The sequence below is a fragment of the Anolis sagrei genome, chromosome 12, assembly GCF_037176765.1.
Source record: "Anolis sagrei isolate rAnoSag1 chromosome 12, rAnoSag1.mat, whole genome shotgun sequence".
NCBI lineage: Eukaryota > Metazoa > Chordata > Lepidosauria > Squamata > Dactyloidae > Anolis > Anolis sagrei.
This window is the reverse complement of record NC_090032.1, coordinates 14,729,767-14,757,085: the sequence shown is the minus strand read 5'-3', so window position 1 is coordinate 14,757,085 and position 27,319 is coordinate 14,729,767. Positions and strand designations below refer to the sequence as shown.

Here is a 27,319-nt window from a genome sequence, read left to right as displayed (position 1 = left end):
TGAAGGCAAGAACATTAAGACAGAAGGGAAGAGCAGCATGAATTTATCTGATGGAAAGTTCCCCACAATCGAGTCTGTTTACATGCTTCCTTTACATTATTTGTGATAAGGAACACGGACAGAAATGCATTGCGGAGGAGACACCACCAAAGTCAAAGGAACGACTCAGAGTGACTCACTTCCCTTGGTTTCACAGCTCAGGTTTATTTTAGCACCAGGTCCTTAGAACTCATGATGGAAAGCAGAGATACTCGCTACGTAGAGCTGATGCCTGTGCTTGTTTACAGCGATGTACATCCAACTGAATTGAATTGCTGTATGGCAGTGTAGTCGAACATGACCCCCCCCCCATAAGAGATAGTAACTTATAGTTTTGCCAAGGGCAAGGACACCAGGCTGGATAATAAGGGTTAGTTTGGTGTGTATCATTTAATCAAGGCTTTATGCTCTATTTTCATATGTTTACAGCAGAAAGTAACCAATTTATTACTGAAAATCATGCTACATGAAAATCATGCTACATGATGGTCCCCCATCTCACAAACAAGGGACTCTCTTTCCCCCTCGTGGATATATTTCCCTTTATGGACCTTCCTATGGATAATATGAACTATGGACACTGAGGGAAGGTAGCTGGGTTTACTCTCTGTGTTATGATTTCTATTGTTTCATATTTTCTCCTGTATTTCTATATTTCCCTTCGTGTATGCGCCCGTACCTTGGGAAGTCTGACTTGGCCACAGTAGTCCACGCTCTGGTTACATCCCGTTTAGACTACTGCAACGCTCTCTACGTGGGGTTGCCTTTGAAGACTGCTCAGAAGCTTCAACTAGTCCAACGTTCGGCAGCCATGATTCTAACAGGAGCGGAGCGCAGGGAGCATACAACCCCCCTGTTGCGCCAATTCCACTGGCTACCGATTTGCTACCGGGCCCAATTCAAAGTGCTGGCGTTGACCTTTAAAGCCCTAAACGGTTCCGGCCCAAGCTACCTATCCGACCGCATCTCTGCCTATGAACCCACCAGGACTTTGAGATCTTCCGGGGAGGCCCTGCTCTCGATCCCGCCTGCCTCACAGGCACGGCTGGCGGGGACGAGAGATAGGGCCTTCTCGGTGGTGGCCCCTCGGCTGTGGAACGCCCTTCCTATGGATATTAGACTAGCTCCATCATTAATGGTATTCTGCAAAAAAGTGAAGACCTGGTTGTTTGAGCAGGCGTTCGAATAGTCAGTGCAATGAGTGTAATGAACATAGGAATGGAACAATGAATGACGGATCTGGATCATGTTTTTAGTGATGAGACGCTAGTGAATGGCTATTGTTGTTAACTGTATATTATTGTATAATGTGTTATGATGTTAACTGTTTTTATACCGTGTTATTGTAGCATTGAAGTTTTGCTGTTCTGTTGTTAACCGCTGTGAGTCGCCTAAGGGCTGAGAACAGCGGTATACAAATAAAGTAAATAATAATTAAATAAATGTATTTGACCTTGCCCTGAGCCTTTTGCCCCCCTCCCCTCTCCTTTGGGGAAATCTACAATCCCTGCCTCTGGAAAAGCAATCAGCAATCATGAAAAGACCCTTATCTTTGGACATTCTTTGCATGGACAAGAGTAAAGGAAATCCTTTTGACTTCGGAGTTGGGCCACCATTAGGATTTCCGTTTGCCAGACATTTTAATCATATAACAATGGGGGGAATATGACCTTAGGAAAGTCCTCTTTTCCTCCAAGCCATTTTTCTTTCAAATCTTTCCACTAAGGACATTCACAAAAGTTTCCCCTTTGTGCCCTATCTGATTGTAAGACAAAACTCGGATTAAGCCATCAATGCTTATCACAGACCCATCTCAGGACAATAAAGTGGCTTCTCTGGAAGGCCGATCCCCGGACTCGATAAGCCTAAGGACGTTTAAACTCCATAATCCACTCCAGAATGCATTGTCTCCCTTCATCCCGCCTCCCTCCCTTCTGATTCGCTGGAGCGTCGAGGCAGCAGGAGCCTCCTGATAGGCTGTGGCGCCCCACAAAAGCCCTGTGATTGGCCCCGATGCATGGGGGATGGCGTGTCAGCCAATCCCTTTCGAGCTGGGTAGGAGGGGTGAGCGGGAATTTTGAAAGAACTCTGTATTTTCTATAAAAATTGCCTTTACTTCTATAACCACATGCTCTGCTTGGCGAATGATTGCTGCTCTGCATCCTTTTCAGCTGAATCGCTAATAAACCGCTGGCACTTCCTTCCACTTGGTGAGATCTTTTATTGGGAAAAATCAGGGATTGGGTGCTTTTCTCTGTCTAGCCAGGGTAACGAACTCTTTAAGGAGTCTGATTGGTCTCTGCCTCCTGGCAAAGACCCCTAAACCCCTGCTCTAAAACAGGGGGACAATAGCTTTATAATCAAGCACCTTGGTCTCCCTACGGATGTCCCGGTTCTCAAACACTCTCTGCTTCATTCTGAAAAACGCTGCACTCGCAGAGCTCAGGCAGTGTTGTATTTCAGTGTCAATGTTGACTTTGGTGGAGAGGTGGGCTGCCAAGGGAGTGGAAATGGTCAACATTTTCTAATGTTACTCCATTAAGCTGTACTTCTGGCATTGGAGAGGGGTTGGCTGGTGACTGCTGGAAGAGCACTTGGGTTTTCTATCAAAGAATGGTGTTTAACTACCTTATATGAGTCTACACTGAACATATATTGGGGTTTCAAACTGCATTATAGGGCTGTGTAGATGGGACCCCAAACACCTTTTGTTGTTGTTAATTCGTTCAGTCGTTTCTGACTCTTCGTGACCGCATGGAGCAGTCCACGCCAGAGCTCCCTGTCAGCCATCACCACCCCCAGCTCCTTCAAGGTCAATCCACTCACTTCTAGGATGCCATCCATCCACCTTGCCCTTGGTCGGCCCCTCTTCCTTTTTCCTTCCATTTTCCCCAACAACATTGTCTTCTCTAAGCTTTCCTTTCTTCTCATGATGTGGCCAAAGTACTTCATCTTGGCCTCTACTATTCTTCCCTCCAATGAGCAGTTGGGTTTTCTTTCCTGAAGTATGGACTGGTTGGATCTTCTCACGGTCCAAGGCACTTTCAGCACTTTCCTCCAGCACCACAATTCAAAAGCATCTCTCTTCCTTCGCTCAGTCTTCCTTATGGTCCAGCTCTCACATCCATAGGTTACTACAGGGAATACCATTGCTTTCATTATGAGGATCTTCGTTGCCAGTGTGATGTCTCTACTCTTCAATATTTTATCGAGATTGGTCATTGCTTTCCTCCCAAGAAGTGTCTCCTGATTTCCTGGCTGCAGTCTGCGTCTGCAGTCATCTTTGCACCTAGAAATTATTATTATTATTATTATTATTATTATTATTATTATTATCTTTATTTATACCCCTCAAAATCTCCCGAAGGACTCAATGTGGCTTACAAAGGCCAAGGCCGCTGACAACAACAACATATATACAAAGACTGCCATGGCCTCCACGTTATCTCCCTCTATTTCCCAGTTATCAATAATTCCTGTTGCCATAATCTTGGTTTTTTTATGTTTAGCTGCAACCTTTTATGCCAGTATTTTATTGAAACCATTAAGCATTTGTACCTGAATATTTCAAGCCTGTTCAATAAATGTTCTTGTTATTTTTTATCAACTTATACCAGCCTCAGTGTGAATACCTTTGTGGTCAAAGTGCTATTCAAGTCAGCTTTCAGCAGTCTCTAAGAAAACTATCATGACACAGAGTGTGTTACTGAACAACATCTCAATAGTAAACTCAGCCTGTTTATTTATTAATATGGTGGCAGTGGAAGTCTTTCGAAGAATCAATCTAAGTCTCTCAGTTCCAGTGGTTCCCAGTTCCTAACTTTTAAATAGACAGTTGGTTCAGCAACCATACTCCCTCTATATTTTGGTGAGCTGGTCTGTTGTGGAGGTGTCATCGTTATAGTTTGAAGGAGCAGAGGCTGGATGGCCATCTGTCAGGGGTGATTTGAATGCAATATACCTGCTTCTTGGCAGGGGGTTGGACTGGATGGCCCATGAGGTCTCTTCCAACTCTTTGATTCTATGATTCTATGAGCAGCCTTGGGATTATTTTTATATATTTCCCAATATATACATTTAATTTAAAATCTTCTCTCTACTCGCTGTGTTCGTTATATCTTATTTGAAATCTGACAAAGCAAATATTATTGTGCAAATGGAGTAAAAGAGTGTGCTCCTTTTCAGGTATAGAAGAAGCAAAATATCAAGGAAAATGATCCAAAACCACTGCTGAGTTTGGTAAGTACACTTTGTTCATTATTGGGCAGGTTTAGTGTTCTGTCGTGCGCTGGGCCTGTAAAGAATTTCCTTTAGAACAGGACATGCAACCTTTACCCAGCGGGAAGCCAGGGGGCCCAAGGAGAAGTTCTCAGAGGTTTTCCACCACAAATGATCTTTAGATAGCTTGTGAAGTATAACAAAGTCCTTTATTAATGAACAATCAAACAGAAACTTCTCTTGTCTTCAGTAAAGTTAAACAAATGATTCCAGGCTTTATGCAACTGGTGGCTTTCTAAACTTGCCCACGAAGGACAGGTAACTGTCTTCAATAACTTCTTTACTTTAAAGGAAAATCCCCTTTTTAACTTCTCCCAGGCTGACTGTAATCTAATTCTTACTGTTTTGGGCTCCGCTACCGGGTCGAACTGCATCTCGAAGCACCGAGTGGACCTACCAGTAAAGGCTTAGATGTTCTCCAGCTGGAGTTCTTTGGTCTTTAGGGCTGTTTCCCTGAAAATCTTTAGAGACTCTTAAGACTGTTCTCCCCCGGAAGGTCTTGATGCTCTTAATACTGTTTTCCCCCGGAAAGTCTTAAGGGTTGAAGCTTTTGTACAGGGGAAGCTTGCACACGTCCTGTACATTAGCTTTCCTTGCTGAGACTGACTGAAAATGGCTCCCTTCCCTTCCCAATTGCCCTGAGCAAGGGGCGGAACCAAACTTAACGATGATGGACAGGTGACTTGCCCTACGACTGCAACCAAAGGAAGCCACCGTCCTGCAGAATCCCTGACTACAAGCAAACATTTAATACAAAGCAAATAAAGTGGGAGCTCCTGGTACAGCCGTACCAGCACATTTACTAAGAGCTGGCAAGGAGAGCTACTACTATGGACAATATCCACACCACCATAAATATGCTCAGTGAATGTGGGGTCAGTTAAGTGGAGTCTTCGATGCAGAAGCATGAAAGGATGGAGTTTAAAACATAGCATGAACATATAATGAAATTTCAGGATCTGGGGCAAAGATGTTTCTGAAACACCTCCATCTATGCCATCAAGGGCTCTTTTCTGGAGGGCTCCTTTTGCAGGTCTGGGAGCTCAAGGGTTGTATAGGTTTCCTGGTCGTGAGCAGCAAGGCCCTATGGAAAAGAAAACAAAAGATAATATTATTAATAATAACTAGCCGCCCCCTGCCATGCATTGCTGTGGCCCACTCTAGTGGTCATGGGAGTTCTGTGTGGGAGGTTTGGCCCAATTCTATGATTGGTAGTGTTCAGAATGCTCTGTGATTGTAGGTGAACTATACAACTCCAGGGTCTGGAGGGCATTGACCTTGAGTTTTGGAGTTGTAATTCACCAACATCCAGAGAGCATTGTAGACCCAAACAATGATGGATCTGGACCAAACTTGTAATGAATGCTCAATATGCCCAAATTTGAATACTGGTCGAATATGGGGAAAATAGACCTTGACATTTGGGAGTTATAGTTGCTGGGATTTATAGTTCACCTGCAATCAAAGAGCATTCTGAACCCCACCAACGATAGAATTGGGCCAAACTTCCTACTCAAAACTCCTACTGTGTTTTCTGATGGTCTTTGGTGACCCCTCTGATACCCCCTCGTGACCCCCTCAAGGGTCCTGACCCCCAGGTTGAGAAACACTGTATAGGTGGTCTGTGGTTTGCTCTTCTTTGCATTCACATGTCATGGACTCCAGTTTGTAACTCCATTTCTTAAGGTTAGCTCTGAACCTCGTGGTGTCAGAACGCAGTCTTTTAAGCACCTTCCAAGTAATCCACTCTTCTGTGAGCCCAGGAGGGAGTTTTTCATCCTTTTTCAACCACTGATTGAGGTTCCGAGTTTTCACCTGCCACTTTTGGACTCTCGCTTGCTGAGATGTTCCTGAGAATGTCTCTGTAGATCTTAGGGAGCTCTTTCTTGATTAAAGTCATTTGCAAGCTGATATCCGAACAGGGAATGGGCTGGAGATGTCCATACCTTGGTCCTTTTATTGCCGGCTGCTACTTCATGATGGATATCAGATGGTGCAATATCAGCTAAACAGTATAATTCAGTATAATCCCCCAGTGGTGTTGGACATAGACATCCTGTGATAATGCAGCATGTCTCATTAGGAGCCACATCCACTGTTTGAACGTGGTGAGATGTATTCCACATTGAGCATTCGTATTCAGCAGCAGATAGCAAAGCACGAGGGCAGATGCCTTCACTGTGTCTGGTTGTGACCCCCAGGTTGTTCCAGTCAGCTTTCATATGATATTATTTTTAGCACCCACTTTTGCTTAATAGTCAAGCAGTGCTTCTTGTAAATCAGAGCACAGTCCAGGGTAACGCCCAGGTATTTGGGTGTGCCGCAATGCTCCAGTGGGATTCCTTCCCAGGTCATCCTCAGAGCTCGAGATGCTTATAGAATCATAGAATCAAAGAGTTGGAAGAGACCTCATGGGCCATCCAGTCCAACCCCCTGCCAAGAAGCAGGAATATTGCATTCAAATCACCCCTGACAGATGGCCATCCAGCCTCTGTTTAAAAGCTTCCAAAGAAGGAGCCTCCACCACACTCCGGGGCAGAGAGTTCCACTCCTGAACGGCTCTCACAGTCAGGAAGTTCTTCCTTATGTTCAGATGGAATGTCCTCTCTTGGAGATTGTCTGTTGGCTTGTCTGTTCTTAAGATGAAAATCACATGTCTGTATTTTAAATGGATTATGAATCAGCTGGTTTTCCTTGTAATAGGCAGTAAGAGCACCTAAAGCTTTGGAGAGCTTCAACCATTTCAAGGCTCCCTACTTGGGTGGTGATGACACGATCATCAGCATAGATGAAACTCTCTATCCATTCTGGAAGTGGCTGGACATTTGTGTAATTATCCTGTAAGGGACACTTGCTGATGTTCCCAAATCTTACCATTCGGGTCCGTGCTGGGCCGTTTTGGATCACGAAACAGAGTCCAAACAAGTTAGGGCAAGACACAGTTTATTCATATTGCGCAATAGGAAGGCGGACAGGCAGCATAACACACAGTATGCCAGAACCAAACTGCCCGCACCGATTGGACCGAACGTTGGGCTTATATACCCTTGACAATGCATTTAGCAACCACATTCCAGTAACATAAGAATCCCATTTGACCAGTAGCTTTAAAAATGTTCCAGATCCCATCTACACTGCCACAGAATGCAGTTTGAAACTGCATCATATGGCAATGTAAATGGGTCCAAAAAAGTCCCTGATAATGCCTGGACTTCTCGACAAATATTGTGTGAATTTCCAGAAAAATTTAGCTTTTTAGTCATCCCCTGATTTGGGAATGTTTAAATTAATCAAATAGATGGTTGGGGTTTTGACATTTCAGAATGCCCATTGAGTTCATTATTAGTGGTTTAATATTTTGATTTTATATTGTTGTGCTGTTGTTGCGGAATATACGTTAGCCGAGATTCATTAGAGTGCTTTTGGAGAAGCAAGAAGATGGAGAGACAGCATGTCTGATTTCCAGGCGTTAATTTCTATCTCTGCAGAGTATAGGGTGTTCAGCGAACAAGGGCCTGACACGTTGGAGGTCTGAATTGCTTCAGTATTTATAGCATAATATCAACCTTTCCACACATGCGCAGAAAGAGTCATAGAATCATAGAATCATAGAATCAAAGAGTTGGAAGAGACCTCATGGGCCATCCAGTCCAACCCCATTCTGCCAAGAAGCAGGAATATTGCATTCAAATCACCCCCGACAGATGGCCATCCAGCCTCTGTTTACAAGCTTCCAAAGAAGGAGCCTCCACCACACTCCGGGGCAGAGAGTTCCACTGCTGAACGGCTCTCACAGTCAGGAAGTTCTTCCTCACGTTCAGATGGAATCTCCTTTCTTTTAGTTTGAAGCCATTGCTCCGTGTCCTAGTCTCCAAGGAAGCAGAAAACAAGCTTGCTCCCTCCTCCCTGTGGCTTCCTCTCACATATTTATACATGGCTATCATATCTCCTCTCAGCCTTCTCTTCTTCAGGCTAAACATGCCCAGCTCCTTAAGCCGCTCCTCATAGGGCTTGTTCTCCAGACCCTTGATCATTTTATTCGCTCTTCTCTGAAAACATTCCAGCTTGTCAATATCTCTCTTGAATTGTGGTGCCCAGAATTGGACACAATATTCCAGGTGTGGTCTAACCAAAGTGGAATAGAGGGGTAGCATTACTTCCTTAGATCTAGACACTATGCTCCTATTGATGCAGGCCAAAATCCCATTGGCTTTCTTTGCCGCTACATCACATTGTTGGCTCATGTTTAACCTGTTGTCCACGAGGACTCCAAGATGTTTTTCACACGTACTGCTCTCAAGCCAGGCATCCCCCATTTTGTATCTTTGCATTTCGTTTTTTCTGCCAAAGTGGAGTATCTTGCATTTGTCCCTGTTGAACTTCATTTTGTTAGTTTTGGCCCATCTCTCTAATCTGTCAAGATCGTTTTGAATTCTGCTCCTGTCCTCTGGACTATTGGCTCTCCCTCCCAATTTGGTGTCATCTGCAAACTTGATGATCCTGCCTTCTAGCCCTTCATCTAAGTCATTAATAAAGATGTTGAACAGGACCGGGCCCAGGACGGAACCCTGCGGCACTCCACTTGTCACTTCTTTCCATGGTGAAGAGGAAGCATTGGTGAGCACCCTCTGTGTTCGTCCATTTAACCAATTCCAGATCCACCTCACCGTAGTTTTGCCTCGCCCACATTGGACTGGTTTCTTTGCCAGAAGGTCATGGGGGAACTTGTCAAAGGCCTTCCTGAAATCCAGGTACGCTACATCCTCGGCATTCCCCGCATCTATCCAGCTTGTAACTCTATATATTTACATTTTGTATTTTTGTATTTTATGTTATTTTATTTTCTGATTTTCAGTTGTGTTTTTGTGTTATATTGTGTTTCTGTATTGATGGGCGTGGCCTCATATAAGCTGCCCCGGGTCCCCTTTGGAGACATGGTGTCGAGGTATAAATAAAGATTATTATTATTATTATTATTAATGCACCAAATCAAGCTTTTGATTGCCAAGGGTTGCCTGAAGCTTCAGCCAAGCCTTCTTCATAAGGGGAGAAAGGGAGGCACTCACCGTGTAGATGCCTTCCGTTTTCTGGAAACGAAAAGAGAAAAGAAGTGAGTTTTGGAAGAAAAACAAAAGAAACAAGAAGTCACAAACTGAAATATTTATCTCAAGAAGAATGACCACCTTTGGGTTGTTGTAAGTTTTTCAGGCTATATGGCTATGCTCTAGAAGCATTCTCTCCTGACGTTTCTCCTACATCTATGTCAAGCATCCTCAGAGGTTGTGAGGTCTTGCCGTAGATCAATGGTTCTCAACCTTCCTAATGCTGCGACCCCTTAATACAGTTCCTCCTGTTGTGGTGACCCCCAACCATAACATTATTTTTGTTGCTACTTCACAACTGTCATTTTGCTACTGTTATGAATCATAATGTAAATATCAGATATGCAGGATGTATTTTCATTCATTGGACCAAATTTGGCAGAAATACCCGATATGCCCAAATTTGAATACTGGTGGGTGGGTTGATTTTGTCATTTGGGAGTTGTAGTTGCTGGGATTTATAGTTCACCTGCAATCAAAGAGCATTCTGAACTCCACCAATGATGGAATGGAAACAAACATGGCACGCAGAACTTCCATGACCGACAGAAAACACTGGAAGGGTTTGGTGGGCGTTGACCTTGAGTTTGGGAGTTGTAGTTCACCGACTTCCAAGAGAGCACTGTGGACCCAAATAATGATGGATCTGGGCCAGACTTGGCACAAATACTCAGTATGCCCAAATATGGACACTGGTGGAGTTTGGGGGAAAAGAGACTTTGACATTTGGGAGCTGTGGTTGCTGGGATTTATAGTTCACCTACAATCAAAGAGCATCCTGAACTCCACCAACGATGAAATTGAACCAAACTTGCCACATAGAACTCCTATGACCAACAAAAAATACTGGAAGGGTTTGGTGGGCACTGACCTTGAGTTTGGGAGTTGTAGTTCACTGACATCCACAGAACACCGTGGATTCAAATAATGATGGATCTGGACTAGACTTGGCACGAATACTCATTATGCCCAAATGTAAACACTGGTGAAGTTTGGGGGGAAACATACCTTGACATTTGGGAGTTGTGGTTGCTGGGATTTATAGTTCACCTACAATCAAAGAGTATTCTAAGCCCCCCCCCCCCCAACGACAGAATTGGGCCAAACTTCCCACACAAAAACCCCATAACCAACAGAAAATACTGTGTTTTCTGATGGTCTTTGGCGACCCCCCTGACACCCTCCTCGTGACCCTTCCAGGGGTCCTTACCCCCAGGTTGAGAAATGCTGTCGTAGATGCAGGCGAAACGTCAGGAGATAATGCTTCTAGAAAAACCTACAGCAACCCAGTGATTCCAGCCATGAAAGCCTTTAACAATACAAAGAGAACCATTATTTTTTCCCAAAGAGAGAATCAATGTTGGGAGCTGTAGTCTAACAATATCCGGCCCACTAAGTTGTAACTAAAATGAGAGTTATTGGCCTTCCTAAACAAAAATTCCTAAACAAGAATCCCTTGTATGTTTTTCTCACGTCCCAAACCACTGATGTGATTTTAAAAACAAAAAAACTATTGAGCCTTTAAAATACAGGGGAAGATATAATACAAATCATAGAATCATAGAATCAAAGAGTTGGAAGAGACCTCATGGGCCATCCAGTCCAACCCCCTGCCAAGAAGCAGGAATATTGCATTCAAATCACCCCTGACAGATGGCCATCCAGCCTCTGCTTAAAAGCTTCCAAAGAAGGAGCCTCCACCACACTCCGGGGCAGAGAGTTCCACTGCTGAACGGCTCTCACAGTCAGGAAGTTCTTCCTAATGTTCAGATGGAATCTCCTCTCTTGTAGTTTGAAGCCATTGTTCCTTGTCCTAGTCTCCAAGGAAGCAGAAAACAAGCTTGCTCCCTCCTCCCTGTGGCTTCCTCTCACATATTTATACATGGCTATCATATCTCCTCTCAGCCTTCTCTTCTTCAGGCTAAACATGCCCAGTTCCCTAAGCCGCTCCTCATAGGGCTTGTTCTCCAGACCCTTGATCATTTTAGTCGCCCTCCTCTGGACACATTCCAGCTTGTCAGTATCTCTCTTGAATTGTGGTGCCCAGAATTGGACACAGTATTCCAGATGTGGTCTAACTAAAGCAGAATAGAGGGGTAGCATTACTTCCTTAGATCTAGACACTATGCTCCTATTGATGCAGGCCAAAATCCCATTGGCTTTTTTTGCCGCCACATCACATTGTTGGCTCATGTTTAACTTGTTCGCCACGAGGACTCCAAGATCTTTTTCACACGTACTGCTCTCGAGCCAGGCGTCCCCCATTCTGTATCTTTGCATTTCATTTTTTCTGCCAAAGTGGAGTATCTTGCATTTGTCACTGTTGAACTTCATTTTGTTAGTTTTGGCCCATCCCTCTAATCTGTCAAGATCGTTTTGAATTCTGCTCCTGTCCTCTGGACTATTGGCTCTCCCTCCCAATTTGGTGTCGTCTGCAAACTTGATGATCCTGCCTTCTAGCCCTTCATCTAAGTCATTAATAAAGATGTTGAACAGGACCGGGCCCAGGACGGAACCCTGCTTGTGGCACTCCACTTGTCACTTCTTTCCAAGATGAAGAGGAAGCATTAGTGAGCACTCTCTGTGTTCGTCCACTTAACCAATTACAGATCCACCTCACCGTAGTTTTGCCTAGCCCACATTGGACTAGTGTCCTTGCCAGAAGGTCATGGGGGACCTTGTCGAAGGCCTTCCTGAAATCCAGGTACGCTCCATCCACGGCATCATTCCCCGCATCTACCCAGCTTGTAACTCTATCGAAGAAAGAGATCAGATGAGTCTGGCATGACTTGTTTTTGATAAATCCATGTTGACTATTAGCAATGACTGCATTTGTTTCTAAGTGTTTGCAGACCGCTTTCTTAACAATCTTTTCCAAAATCTTGCCCGGTATCGACGTGAGGCTGACCAGATGGTAGTTGTTTGGGTCATCCTTTTTTCCCTTCTTGAAGATTGGGACCACATTGGCCCTCCTCCAATCTGTGGAACTTCTCCCATTCTCCAAGAACTCTCAAAGATGATGTAGATGTGGCCTTAGTGCAGGCATGGAGAAACTTCGACTGGCTGTTAGGAATTGTGGAAGTTGAAGTCCAAAACAGCCGGAGGGTCAACGTTTGCCCATGCCTGCCTTAGTCCCATCTGAACTCTTGACTCTCGATATTACAGCGGTGACATGAACTCCTTCATAACATACCTCAGAAGTAGAAAGAATTTGCATTTTCTTTCGATACTGGATCTGAAGAGGTAATAAAACAGACAAATTATTGATCCATTCCAGGCTAGGGATGAACTCAAGCACAGCTTGCCATTCACATGCTGCAAGTCGCAGCACTACCCAAAAGATACTACTTTTTCAAGACATCTATATATATAAATCTGTTAGGTTGGTTCAACAGGACAGCAAAACTCCACAACCCCCCAACGAAACTTAACCAAAATTCCCATGCCCATAACACAATCCACAAGGTACAAACATATCTACTCAAAATGAAAAACAACACAACACACTCACAAAACGGCAAAACAACAAAACTCAAAACACCCCCAACGAAACTTAACCAAAATTCCCATGCTCATAACACAACCCACAAGGTACAAACATATCTACTCAAAATGAAAAACAACACAACACACTCACAAAACGGCAAAACAATAAAACTCAAAAAAACCCCAACGAAACTTAACCAAAATTCCCATGCCCATAACACAACCCACAAGGTACAAACATATCTACTCAAAATGAAAAACAACACAACAACACACTCACAAAACGGCAAAACAACAAAACTCAAAACACCCCCAACGAAACTTAACCAAAATTCCCATGCCCGTAACACAACCCACAAGGTACAAACATATCTACTCAAAATGAAAAACAACACAACAACACACTCACAAAACGGCAAAACAACAAAACTCAAAAAAACCCCAACGAAACTTAACCAAAATTCCCATGCCCATAACACAACCCACAAGGTACAAACATATCTACTCAAAATGAAAAACAACACAACAACACACTCACAAAACGGCAAAACAACAAAACTCAAAAAAACCCCAACGAAACTTAACCAAAATTCCCATGCCCATAACACAACCCACAAGGTACAAACATATCTACTCAAAATGAAAAACAACACAACAACACACTCACAAAACGGCAAAACAACAAAACTCAAAAAAACCCCAACGAAACTTAACCAAAATTCCCATGCCCATAACACAACCCACAAGGTACAAACATATCTACTCAAAATGAAAAACAACACAACAACACACTCACAAAACGGCAAAACAACAAAACTCAAAAAAACCCCAACGAAACTTAACCAAAATTCCCATGCCCATAACACAACCCACAAGGTACAAACATATCTACTCAAAATGAAAAACAACACAACAACACACTCACAAAACGGCAAAACAACAAAAGGATGAAACCAAGTAGTGAAAGAAGGAAAGAAAGAAAGAGGTAGAGAAGGAAGAAACGAGAGAAAGGGGGAGGAAAAGGGTGAAGGAATAGGTAGGTACCTCTCTTTCATAATAGTCCAGATATCTACCTCAACTTTGATAAGTTTTACTATGTCAAAAAATAGAGTGAAGTATGTACTTTCTGAAAATAAATTTACTTTTTGGAAATAAACTTTCGTTGTGTACTTATGTTCAAACAGACCTTACTTTAAAAATACTCCTCATATCTATATTTCCAATATCTCCCCATCAGTAGGCTCAAAGCCAGAACCTGAAGCCATGGCTGATACCAAATGAGAGACTTCCTCCTGGGCACACAGAAAACTGGGCAGAGAGAAGCAGCCAATAGTGAAAGGACCAAGGCAGTGACATCTCCAGCTCATCCCTTGTTTGGGTATGAGCCAGCACGTCAACGACTTAAATCAAGAAATAGTTTTCTAAGATCTACAGAGACACTAGCTGGAACACCTCAGCAAGCGAGAGTCCAAAAGTGGCAGGCTTAAGAAATGGGGCCACAAAGTGGACTCCACGACATGTGAGTGTGGAGAAGAGCAAACCACAGAGTACTTACTACAATGCAGTCTGAGCCCTGCCATATGCTCAATGGAGAACCTTCTTATAGCGACACAGTTTCAACTGCGTTATATGGTCAACTATATGGAACGATTCCATCAGCACTGTCTCCGGAAAATCCTGCAAATTTCTTGGGAAGACAGGCAAACAAACGTCAGCGTGCTGGAAGAAGCAAAGACCACCAGCATTGAAGTGATGGTCCTCCGCCATCAACTCCGCTGGACCATCCATGTTGTCCGGATGTCTGACCACCGTCTCCCAAAGCAGTTGCTCTACTCCGAACTCAAGAGCGGAAAACGGAACGTTGGTGGACAGGAAAAGCGATTGAAAGATGGGTTCAAAGCCAACCTTAAAAACTCTGGCATAGACACTGAGAACAAACTCTGGCATAGACACTGAGGGCCTGGAAAGCCCTGGCTCTTGAGTGCTCCAGTTGGCAGTCAGCTGTGACCAGCAGTGCTGCAGAATTTGAAGAGGCACGAATGGAGGGCGAAAGAGAGAGGAAGACATGTCAAGCCAACCCCGACCGAGACCGCCTTCCACCTGGAAACCAATGCCCTCTCTGCAGGAGAAGATGCAGATCAAGAATAGGGCTCCACAGTCACCTACAGACTCACAAGAATTCTGATCCTGGAAGACTATCCTACTCGGCCAACAAGGGATCGCCTAAGTAAGTAAAGTAAGTATGGTCCATGTGTAGACCCATATAAGTGGAGTTCAAACTGCATTATATGGCAGTGCCAATTCAACCAAAACGTAGTGTAAAAGAGAAAGAAGAGATTGAAAAGGACTCACCTTCAGTCTGCAGTACAAGCATGTAAGGACGATGCCGTAGACAAAGAGAATGCCATCCAAGACATAACAAAGTTCAGGCGCCTGCAAAGCATCTGAAAAACAGGCAGAAGTGTCATAGAATCAGAGTTGGAAGAGACCTCATGGGCCATCCAGTCCAACCCCATTCTGCCAAGAAGCAGGAATATTGCATTCAAATCACCCCTGACAGATGGCCATCCAGCCTCTGTTTCAAAGCTTCCAAAGAAGGAGCCTCCACCACACTCCGGGGCAGAGAGTTCCACTGCTGAACAGCTCTCACAGTCAGGAAGTTCTTCCTCATGTTCAGATGGAATCTCCTTTCTTGTATATTTATAGTATATTGTATATACATATAATATTTATAATTTATTTATTTACTTCATTTGTATACCGTTCCTCTCAGCCCTTAGGCGACTCGGAGCGGTTCACAACAATTCAACAGTATACATAGTACAAACAGTAGGCCTTTAAAACAATAGCATCACAAGCAATAAACATAGCATCAATACAAATTTACATCAGTATAGCAAATCCATCAGGTCTCATCACTAGAATCAGTATCCAATCTCGTTATCCATTATTCCGTGTTCCAATAATCAATCAGTCACACTGCTTAGCCAAATGCCTGTTCGAACATCCAGGTCTTCAATTTCCTCCGGAATACCAGCAAGGAGGGGGCCGATCTAATATCTGCAGGGAGAGCATTCCACAGCCGGGGGGCCACCGCTGAGAAGGCCCTATCTCTCGTTCCTGCCAGGCGCACTTGTGAGGCCGGCAGGACCGAGAGCAGGGCCTCCCCAGACGATCTTAACGTCCTAACTGGTTCATAGGAAAGAGATGCGTTCGGACAGGTAGATCGGGCCAGATCTAATATCTGCAGGGAGAGCATTCCACAGCCGGGGGGCCACCGCTGAGAAGGCCCTCTCTCTCGTTCCCGCCAGGCGCACTTGTGAGGCCGGCGGGACCGAGAGCAGGGCCTCCCCAGACGATCTTAACGTCCTAACTGGTTCATAGGAAAGAGATGCGTTCGGACAGGTAGATCGGGCCAGATCTAATATCTGCAGGGAGAGCATTCCACAGCCGGGGGGCCACCGCTGAGAAGGCCCTATCTCTCGTTCCCGCCAGGCGCACTTGTGAGGCCGGCGGGACCGAGAGCAGGGCCTCCCCAGACGATCTTAACGTCCTAACTGGTTCATAGGAAAGAGATGCGTTCGGACAGGTAGATCGGGCCAGATCTAATATCTGCAGGGAGAGCATTCCACAGCCGGGGGGCCACCGCTGAGAAGGCCCTATCTCTCGTTCCCGCCAGGCGCACTTGTGAGGCCGGCGGGACCGAGAGCAGGGCCTCCCCAGACGATCTTAACGTCCTAACTGGTTCATAGGAAAGAGATGCGTTCGGACAGGTAGATCGGGCCAGATCTAATATCTGCAGGGAGAGCATTCCACAGCCGGGGGGCCACCGCTGAGAAGGCCCTATCTCTCGTTCCCGCCAGGCGCACTTGTGAGGCCGGCAGGACCGAGAGCAGGGCCTCCCCAGACGATCTTAACGTCCTAACTGGTTCATAGGAAGAGATGCGTTCGGACAGGTAGATCGGGCCAGATCTAATATCTGCAGGGAGAGCATTCCACAGCCGGGGGGCCACCGCTGAGAAGGCCCTGTCTCTCGTTCCCGCCAGGCGCACTTGTGAGGCCGGCGGGACCGAGAGCAGAGCCTCCCCAGACGATCTTAACGTCCTAACTGGTTCATAGGAGGAGATGCGTTCGGACAGGTAGATCGGGCCAGATCTAATATCTGCAGGGAGAGCATTCCACAGCCGGGGGGCCACCGCTGAGAAGGCCCTATCTCTCGTTCCCGCCAGGCGCACTTGTGAGGCCGGCGGGACCGAGAGCAGGGCCTCCCCAGACGATCTTAACGTCCTAACTGGTTCATAGGAGGAGATGCGTTCGGACAGGTATATCGGGCCAGAACCGTTTAGGGCTTTAAAGGCCAATGCCAACACTTTGAATTGTGCACGGTAGCAAATTGGCAGCCAGTGGAGCTGGCGCAACAGAGGAGTTGTGTGCTCCCTGAGTGCCGCTCCTGTTAGCATCCTGGCTGCCAATCATTGGACCATTTGAAGCTTCCGAGCAGTCTTCAGAGGCAACCCCACGCAGAGAGCATTGCAGTAGTCTATACGGGATGTGACTAGAGCGTGGACTACCGTGGCCAAGTCAGACTTCCCAAGGTACGGGCGCAGCTGGCGCACATTATTATGTATTACATAATAATATAATACAGTATAATACTAGTAATGATAATATAATATTATAATAATTATTATATATTTACATTATGTGTAATATTACTAATAATATTACAATAGAATGGTATAGTGCAATATAGTAATATATAATACTGATATTGTACTATCCTAATAATATAATATATTGTATGAAAATATATCTTGTAAGCCGCTCTGAGTCCCCTTAGGGCTGAGAAGGGTGGCATATAAATGCCGTAAATAGATAAATAATAAATGGTAGTTTATTATTTGCGTCCTAGTCTCCAGGGCAGCAGAAAATCCCTGATCATTTTAGTCATAGAATCAAAGAGTTGGAAGAGACCTCATGGGCCATCCTGTCCAACCCCATTCTGCCAAGAAGCAGGAATATTGCATTCAAAGCACCCCTGACAGATGGCCATCCAGCCTCTGCTTAAAAGCTTCCAAAGATTTTTATACATGGCTATCATGTCTCCTCTCAACCTTCTCTTCTTCAGGCTAAAAATGCCCAGCTCTTTAAGCCGCTCCTCATAGGGCTTGTTCTCCAGACCCTTGATCGTTTGAGCCACCCTCCTCTGGACACTTTCCAGCTTGTCAATATCTCCCTTCAATTGTGGTGGTGCCCAGAATTAGACACAATATTCCAGTTGTGGTCTGACCAAGGCAGAATAGAGCATGGGGAGCATGACGTCCCTGGATCATAGAATCATAGAATCATAGAATCAAAGAGTTGGAAGAGACCTCATGGGCCATCCAGTCCAACCCCATTCTGCCAAGAAGCAGGAATATAGCATTCAAATCACCCCTGACAGATGGCCATCCAGCCTCTGCTTAAAAGCTTCCAAAGAAGGAGCCTCCACCACACTCCGGGGCAGAGAGTTCCACTGCTGAACGGCTCTCACAGTCAGGAAGTTCTTCCTAATGTTCAGGTGGAATCTCCTCTCTTGTAGTTTGAAGCCATTGTTCCGCGTCCTAGTCTCCAAGGAAGCAGAAAACAAGCTTGCTCCCTCCTCCCTGTGGCTTCCTCTCACATATTTATACATGGCTATCATATCTCCTCTCAGCCTTCTCTTCTTCAGGCTAAACATGCCCAGCTCCTTAAGCCGCTCCTCATAGGGCTTGTTCTAGACACTAGACTCCTATTGATGCAGACTAAAATCCCATTGGCTTTTCTTTGCTGCCGCATCACATTGTTGGCTCATGTTTAACTTGTCCACGAGGAACATCTATCTATACATCATTTTACTTATAATGTAGTTTGAAACTGCATTATATGATCAGCGATGTGTAGAGCCATATAATGCCATTTAATTGCAGTTTCAAACGACATTATGTGGCAACGTAGATGGGACTTTTGTCCAACAAAAAAATTAAAAAGAAACATCTTAACTATTTCATGGCCGGAATCAATGGGTTGTCGTAAGTTTTTCAGGCTGTATGGCCATATTCCAGAAGCATTGTGTCCTGACGTTTTGCCTGCATCTATGGCAGGCATCCTCAGAGGATGTGAGCTCTGTTGGAAAATGAGTAGGTTCTTGTGGGTTTTTTCGGGCTATATGGCCATGTTCTAGAGGCATTTTTCCTGACGTTTCGCCTGCATCTATGGCAAGCATCCTCAGAGGTAGTGAGGTCTGTTGGTACTAGGAAAAAGGGTTTATATATCTGTGGAATGGCTGGGGTGGGGCAAAGAGCTCTTCTCTGCTGGAGCTAGGTGGTTTCAGCTGACCACCTTCATTAGCATTTGAAGGCCTGGCTGAGCCTGGGAAAATGTTTTGTGAACAAAAATGAACAAAATGAACAAAATCTGGCTGCCAGTATTAAAAAACTCTAAAATTACAACAGCAAAAACCTCAGAGAGGAAACAACCAGGCACATCTTAACACCTCTCAACAAAACATTTTCCCAGGCTCAGCCAGGCCTTCAAATGCTAATGAAGGTGGTCAGCTGAAACATTCACACCTAGCTCCAGCAGAGAAGAGCTCTTTGCCCCACCCCAGCCATTCCACAGATATATAAACCCTTTTTCCTAGTTCCAACAGACCTCACTACCTCTGAGGATGCTTGCCATAGATGCAGGCGAAATGTCAGGAGAAATGCCTCTAGAACATGACCATATAGCCCGAAAAAACCCACAAGAACCTAGTGATTCCAGCCATGAAAGCCTTCGACAAATAAATAGGAAAATGAGGTTTATATATCTGCGGAATGTCCTAAGTGGGAGAAAGAACTCTTGTCTGTTCACACCTACCTCCAACAGACAAGAGTTCTTTCTCCCACTCTGGACATCATTCCACAAATATATAGACCCCACTTGCCAAGTTTCTAACAGACCTCACAACCTCTGAGGATACCGGCCATAGATGTGGGAGAAACATCAGGAGAGAATGCTTCTGGAACATGGTCATGCAGCCGAAAAACTTAAACAACCCAAATATCTTAAGGTCTGGGTGCTACTAATGAATTAAGAAGGGCTTCCTTTGTGTATAGATATAGGTTAAATCCCTGTGCTGGCAGGACTGAAGACCGACAAGTTGCAGGTTCGAATCTGGGGAGAGGATTCGGGCACCACAATTCAATCTGGGCACCACAATTCAAGAGTGATATTGACAAGCTGGAATGTGTCCAGAGGAGGGCGACTAAAATGATCAAGGGTCTGGAGAACAAGCCCTATGAGGAGCGGCTTAAGGAGCTGGGCATGTTTAGCCTGAAGAAGAGAAGGCTGAGATATGATCGCCATGTATAAATATGTGAGAGGAAGCCACAGAGAGGAGGGAGCAAGCTTGTTTTCTGCTTCCTTGGAGACTAGGACGCGGAACAATGGCTTCAAACTACAAGAAAGGAGATTCCATCTGTACATGAGGAAGAACTTCCTGACGGTGAGAGCCGTTCAGCAGTGGAACTCACTGCCCCGGAGTGTGGTGGAGGCTCCTTCTTTGGAAGCTTTTAAACAGGGGCTGGATGGCCATCTGTCAGGGGTGATTTGAATGCAATATTCCTGCTTCTTGGCAGGGGGTTGGACTGGATGGCCCATGAGGTCTCTTCCAACTCTTTGATTCTATGTTTCTATGATTCTATGAGAGTGCGGATGAGTTCCGTCTTTCAGCTCCAGCTCTATTTTTAAAATGATTGTCTCCAGGGTTAAAGAGAGAGATCTAGAGAGTTTGGACCAGCAAATAGCTCTTATCACCTTGGTCAGTGCTGCAAAAGCATCAGATGAGCACAGGCACAGCTAAACCACAAGAAGCTGCAGTGATGCCATCGATAAGGCTTGCGTGCAAAACACACAGTAAGGATTCAGACCGGAAAAGCAGAAGCTGCTGTGATCTGTCCACTAGCTACATTCTCAGGCCAGGTTTTGGTTTTATTTTTATTTTTTTCAAATATTTCAAATATTTGTACTCTGCAATTCGATGTGGGGTACAATCAGAGGCGGCCCTAGGTAATTTTCAATGGTAAGTAAACAGTATTTGCCCCCCCCCCCCCCAACAATCAAAGAGCATTCTGAACTCCACCAATGATGGAATTGAACCAAATATGGCACACAGCACTCCCACGACGAACAGAAAATATATATCAATAATTGTATTGATATATACAGGGTTAGTCAAAATACATAGGCCAATAAGCCATTCAATTGAGCCTGTATTTTCTGTTCGTCGTGGGTGTGCTGTGTGCCATATTTAGTTCAATTCCATCATTGGTGGAGTTCAGAATGCTCTTTGATTATAGAATCATAGAATCAAAGAGTTGGAAGAGACCTCATGGGCCATCCAGTCCAACCCCATTCTGCCAAGAAGCAGGAATATTGCATTCAAATCACCCCTGACAGATGGCCATCCAGCCTCTGTTTAAAAGCTTCCAAAGAAGGAGCCTCCACCACATTCCGGGGCAGAGAGTTCCACTGCTGAACGGCTCTCACAGTCAGAAAGTTCTTCCTCGTGTTCAGATGGAATCTCCTCTCTTGTAGTTTGAAGCCATTGTTCCATTGCGTCCTAGTCTGCAAGGAAGCAGAAAACAAGCTTGCTCCCTCCTCCCTGTGGCTTCCTCTCGCATATTTATACATGGCTATCATATCCCCTCTCAGCCTTCTCTTCTTCAGGCTAAACATGCCCAGCTCCTTAAGCCGCTCCTCATAGGGCTTGTTCTATGGCTATACATGGCTATCATATCCCCTCTCAGCCTTCTCTTCTTCAGGCTAAACATGCCCAGCTCCTTAAGCCGCTCCTCATAGGGCTTGTTCTATGGCTATACATGGCTATCATATCCCCTCTCAGCCTTCTCTTCTTCAGGCTAAACATGCCCAGCTCCTTAAGCCACTCCTCATAGGGCTTGTTCTCCAGCCCCTTGATCATTTTAGTCACCCTCCTCTGAACACATTCCAGCTTGTCAATATCTCTCTTGAATTGTGGTGCCCAGAATTGGACACAATATTCCAGATGTGGTCTAACCAAAGCAGAATAGAGGGGTGGCATGACTTCCCTAGATCTAGACACTATGCTCCTATTGATGCAGGACAAAATCCCATTGGCTTTTTTTGTAGGTGAACTATACATCCCAGTAACTACAACTCGCATATGTCAAGGTCTGTTTCCCCCCAAGAGCGCCTCAAGAGCACCCTGGACACAATCAACTATACTGCAAATGCTTACTTTGAGTAATAGGTTGCTGAGGCTCCCCCCGGACTGCTAGGGCTGTTGTGAGCCGAGGGGGCGCTCCTCAAGTGGTGGTCAAGGGGCATTTACAGAGGCGCCTCTGCACCCCTGGCAAAAAAAAGTGTACTGCGACCGCTTACTTTACGTAATGGATGTGCCGCCCCTGGGTACAAATGCAAGAATTCGATGCAAGAAGCAACAAGATGGCAAAAGGGAAAGCAGATGCAATGGAAGAGATGTCAACCCCACTCTCCATCTTAGAAATGCAACAATGCTCCGCACCAAAGAGTGAAGAATGCTTTGCAATGCAGAGTAAGTCATAGTACGTGTGAAAAAATATCTTGGAGTCCTAGTGGACAACAAGTTAAACATGAGCCAGTAATGTGATGCGGCGGCAAATAAAGCCAATGGGATTTTGGCCTGCATCAATAGGAGTCTAGCGTCTAGATCAGTGGTTCTCAACCTTCCTAATGCTGCGACCCCTTAATACAGTTCATAGAATCAAAGAGTTGGAAGAGACCTCCTGGGCCATCCAGTCCAACCCCATTCTGCCAAGAAGCAGGAATATTGCATTCAAATCACCCCTGACAGATGGCCATCCAGCCTCTGCTTAAAAGCTTCCAAAGAAGGAGCCTCCACCACACTCCGGGGCAGAGAGTTCCACTGCTGAACGGCTCTCACAGTCAGGAAGTTCTTCCTCATGTTCCTTATGTTGTGGTGACCCCCAACCATCACATTATTTTCATTGCTACTTCACAACTGTAATTTTGCTCCTATGATGAATCATCTTGTAAATACCTGATATGCAGGATGTATTTTCATTCATTTGGCACAAATACCCGATACACCCAAATTTGAATACTGGTGGGATTGAGGGGAGGATTGATTTTGTCATTTGGGAGTTGTAGTTGCTGGGATTTATAGTTCACCTACAGTATCAAAGGGGATTCTGAACTCCACCAATGATGGAATTGAACCAAACTTGGGACACAGAGCTCCCATGACCAACAGAAAATACCAGAAGGGTTTGGTGGGCTTTGAACTTGGGTTTTGGAGTTGTAGTTCACCTACATCCAGAGAGCACAGATGCATCTGGACCAAACTTGGTACGAATACTCAATATGCCCAAATGTGGACACTAGTGGGGTTTGGAGATGATAGACCTTGACATATGGGAGTTCTAGTTGCTAGGATTTATAGTTCACCTATAATCAAAGAGCATTCTGAACTCCAACAATGATAGAATTGGGCCAAACTTCCCACACGATACCTCCACGACCGACAGAAAATACTGTGTTGTCTTTGGTGACCCCTCTGACACCCCCTGGCGACCCCCCCAGGGGTCCCGACCCCCAGGTTGAGAAACACTGGTCTAGATCTAGGGAAGTCATGCTCCTCATGCTCTCTTCTGCCTTGGTTAGACCACACCTGGAATATTGTGTCCAATTCTGGGCACCACAATTGAAGGGAGATGTTGACAAGCTGGAATGTGTCCAGAGGAGGGCAACTAAAATGACCAAGGGTCTGGAGAACAAGCCCTATGAAGAGCGGCTTAAAGAGCTGGGCATGTTTAGCCTGAAGAAGAGAAGGCTGAGAGGAGACATGATAGTCAAGTATAAATACACTCCCTTGGCAGCCACCTCTCCACCAAAGTCAACATTGACACTGAAATTCAACACTGCCTGAGCTCTGCAAGTGCAGCATTTCTCCGAATGAAGCAGAGAGAGTTTGAGGATCAGGACATCCGTAGGGATACCAAGGTGCTTGTTTATAAATATTTTGTCCTCCCAACCCTGCTATACACCTGCAAGACGTGGGCAGTCTACAGACGTCACATGCAACTTCTAAAACAATTCCATCAGTGCTGCCTTCGAAAAATCCCGCAAATCTCTTGGGAAGACAAGCAGACAAATGTCAGCTCGCTGGAAGAAGCAAAGACCACCAGCATTGAAGCGATGGTTCTCCGCCATCAACTCCGCTGGACCGGCCATGTTGTCTGGATGCCTGACCACCGTTTCCCAAAGCAGTTGCTCTACTCTGAACTCAAAAACAGAAAACGGAATATTGGTGGATAGGAAAAGAGATTGAAAGATGGGCTCAAAGCCAACCTTAAAAATTAGCATAGACACTGAGAACTGGGAAACCCTGGCCTTTGAGTGCTCCAGTTGGAAGTCAGCTGTGACCAGCAGTGTTGCAGAATTTGAAGAGACACGAATGGAGGGTGAAAGAGAGAAACATGCCAAGAGGGAAGCGCGTCAAGCCAACCCCGACTGAGACTGCCTTCCACCTGGAAATGCCATTGCGGGAGAAGATGCAGATCAACTTCTGAAGTTGCCTGCCATAGATGTGGGTGAAATGCCAGGAGAGAATGCTTCTGGAAAATCATAGAATCATAGAGTTGGAAGAGACCTCATGGGCCATCCAGTCCAAACCCATTCTGCCAAGAAGCAGGAAAATTGCATTCAAAGCACCCCCGACAGATGGCCATCCAGCCTCTGCTTAAAAGCTTCCAAAGAAGGAGCCTCCACCACACTCAGGGGCAGAGAGTTCCACTGCTGAACAGCTCTCACAGTCAGGAAGTTCTTCCTAATGTTCAGATGGAATCTCCTTTCTTGTAGTTTGAAGCCATTGCGTCCTAGTCACCAGGGCTTCTCTTCTTCAGGCTAAACATGCACAGCTCTTTAAGCCACTCCTCCTAGGGTTTGTTCTCCATACCCTTGATCATTTAGTTGCCCTCCTCTGGGCACATTCCAGGTTGCCAATCTCTCTCTGGCCATACAGCCCTGAAAACTAACAGCAACTCAGTAATTCCGGCCATGAAAGCCTTCGACAACACTTCTAGAACCGTTCTCCCGCCCATGTATTTTACCTGCTTCTTCAGCCAACAGGAGAACCAGAGTTATCCAAAGATAGCGCTTCATCCCGGAGGTCGGGTGCCAACCTGTTCAGCTCCGAATCGTTCCCTGGAACGCCTGGGATATGAAGTAAAGAGCGGGTATAATCCGTTCTGCTTTCGCAGTGTCCACCCTTTGAGCTTGGCTTCTGCTCTGCTTGTGCTCGATCCGGCAGAAGGACTGCCCACAACCACAAAACACATGCTTTCCTGCCCTTGAGGCCTTACACTCTTCGCTCAAAGATAGCCCATCAGCACTGCGTCAAGTTCTCCTTTCTTCCATTTGAGTCAAGGGACTGAATCGCACAAAGAACTGGAACTAGGAAATCATCTTTCTCTTACGATCTTGCAATTCCTGCACCGCCTCCTCCAACACACCAATGTGGAAAGGACTGGCTTTTGATAGTCTAGACCAGGCATGGGCAAATTTGGACCTTCCTCCAAGTGTTTTGGACTTCAACTCCCACAATTCCTAACAGCCTCAGGCCCCTTCGTTTCCCCCCTCAGCCTTCACACGTGAGATTCCTCTCACCAAAGCTTCTGACACCAGGCCTACCTCACACTGAGGCCTACCTCACACTGAGTCCTTCTCATTCTGAGGCCTACCTCACACTGAGTCCTTCCCATGCTGAGGGCTTTCAGACTCAGGCCCCTTCCTTTTTCCCCTCAGCCACTTAAGCAGCCTTCACACGTGAGTTCCCTCTCACCAAAGCTTCTGACACCAGGCCTACCTCACACTGAGGCCTACCTCACACTGAGTCCTACCTCACACTGAGTCCTTCTCATGCTGGAGGCTTTCAGACACAGGCTCTTCCTTTTCCCCCTCAGCCGCTTAAGCAGCCTTCACACATGAGTTTCCACTCACCGAAGCTTCTGACACCAGGCCTACCTCACACTGAGGCCTAGCTCACACTGAGTCCTTCTCATGCTGAGGGCTTTCAGACACAGGCTCTTCCTTTTCCCCCTCAGCCGCTTAAGCAGCCTTCAAACACGAGTTTCCTCTCACCGAAGCATCTGACACCAGGCTTACCTCACACTGAGGCCTACCTCATATTGAGTCCTTCTCATGCTGAGGGCTTTCAGATGAAGGCCCCTTCCTTTCCCCCCTCAGCCGCTTAAGCAGCCTTCACACATGAGTTTCCTCTCACCGAAGCTTCTGACACCAGGCCTACCTCACACTGAGGCCTAGCTCATACTGAGTCCTTCTCATGCTGAGGGCTTTCAGACTCAGGCCCCTTCCTTTTCCCCCTCAGCTGCTTAAGCAGCCTTCACACATGACATTCCTCTCAGTGAAGCTTCCGACACCAGGCCTACCTCACACTGAGGCCTAGCTCACACTGAGTCCTTCTCATGCTGAGGGCTTTCAGACTCAGGCCCCTTCCTTTTCCCCCTCAGCCTCTTAAGCAGTCTTCACACATGAGTTTCCTCTCACCGAAGCTTCTGACACCAGGCCTCACACTGAGGCCTAGCTCACACTGAGTCCTTGTCATGCTGAGGGCTTTCGGACAGGTCTTTCTCCCACTGAGGACAACTAACACTGAGGTCTACCTCATACTAAGGCTTACTAACACACTGAGGCCCTTTCTCCACAGAGACCTCTCACAGACAGAGGCCTACTAAACTACAGGTACACCTGTTTATATTGAACTGCAGCTTTCACTGAGTTATTGCATCCATTTAACCATTTCAGTGCTTGACACATTTTTGTAATTAAAAATAACTAGTTAATATTTAATTTTTCTAACAAACACGTCTGATAAAAAAATTAAAATAACACACACACACACACACACACACTAGAGGCCTTCAACCAGAACTTCTCACATCAGGCCTTTTTCATACTGAGGCATACTAACACTGAGACCTACCTCACACTGAGGCCTTTCTCCCACTGAGGGCTCTCTCAGACTAACACCTCTCTCACACACTGAGGTGAACTAACACTGAGGTCTCCGATCTGGCCTCAGAGCCGCTGCTCTCGTAGTCAAAGACTAGCAGGGAGTCATAAGGGGGCGCCGTGGGGTCCACATCAGCCGCCTTCAGGTAAGGAAAGAAAGGGGTCCGTGCCATCACTGATGCCCCAAAATGTCCCATTTAAATCCAGGCATAGAAGGGACCCCCAAAGGTCATCCAGTCCAGCCTGCTCCTGCCAATGCGGGAAGACGCAACGGCATTGGACTTTTTAGTTGCTGCATAGTACTGTTGACTTAAATTTATCTTTTAGCACGGGCATGGGCC

At 45.7% G+C, this 27,319-nt stretch overlaps 1 protein-coding gene across 1 annotated transcript; it reads right to left on the bottom strand.

Moving 5' to 3' along the window:
- Positions 1-4,467: 4,467 nt before the first annotated feature.
- On the bottom strand, positions 4,468-25,375 carry FCER1G (Fc epsilon receptor Ig). Its single transcript, XM_067472453.1, has 5 exons — positions 25,058-25,375; positions 15,258-15,349; positions 12,613-12,654; positions 9,384-9,404; positions 4,468-5,401 (listed from the first exon to the last, which is right to left on the bottom strand). The coding sequence occupies exons 1-5, from the start codon at positions 25,107-25,109 to the stop codon at positions 5,309-5,311; spliced, it is 300 nt and encodes a 99-aa protein (XP_067328554.1). The 5' UTR covers positions 25,110-25,375; the 3' UTR covers positions 4,468-5,308.
- Between the last annotated feature and the right edge of the window lie 1,944 nt (positions 25,376-27,319).

Excerpts from the sequence above, each read along its gene's own strand:
- FCER1G (XM_067472453.1), bottom strand. The coding sequence starts at position 25,109 with ATGAAGCGCTATCTTTGGATAACTCTGGTTCTCCTGTTGGCTGAAGAA. Across the intron at positions 15,350-25,057 it reads CCTGTTGGCTGAAGAAGCAG|ATGCTTTGCAGGCGCCTGAA; the intron begins GTAAAATACATG and ends CCTGTTTTTCAG. Across the intron at positions 5,402-9,383 it reads AAACGGAAGGCATCTACACG|GGCCTTGCTGCTCACGACCA; the intron begins GTGAGTGCCTCC and ends TCTTTTCCATAG.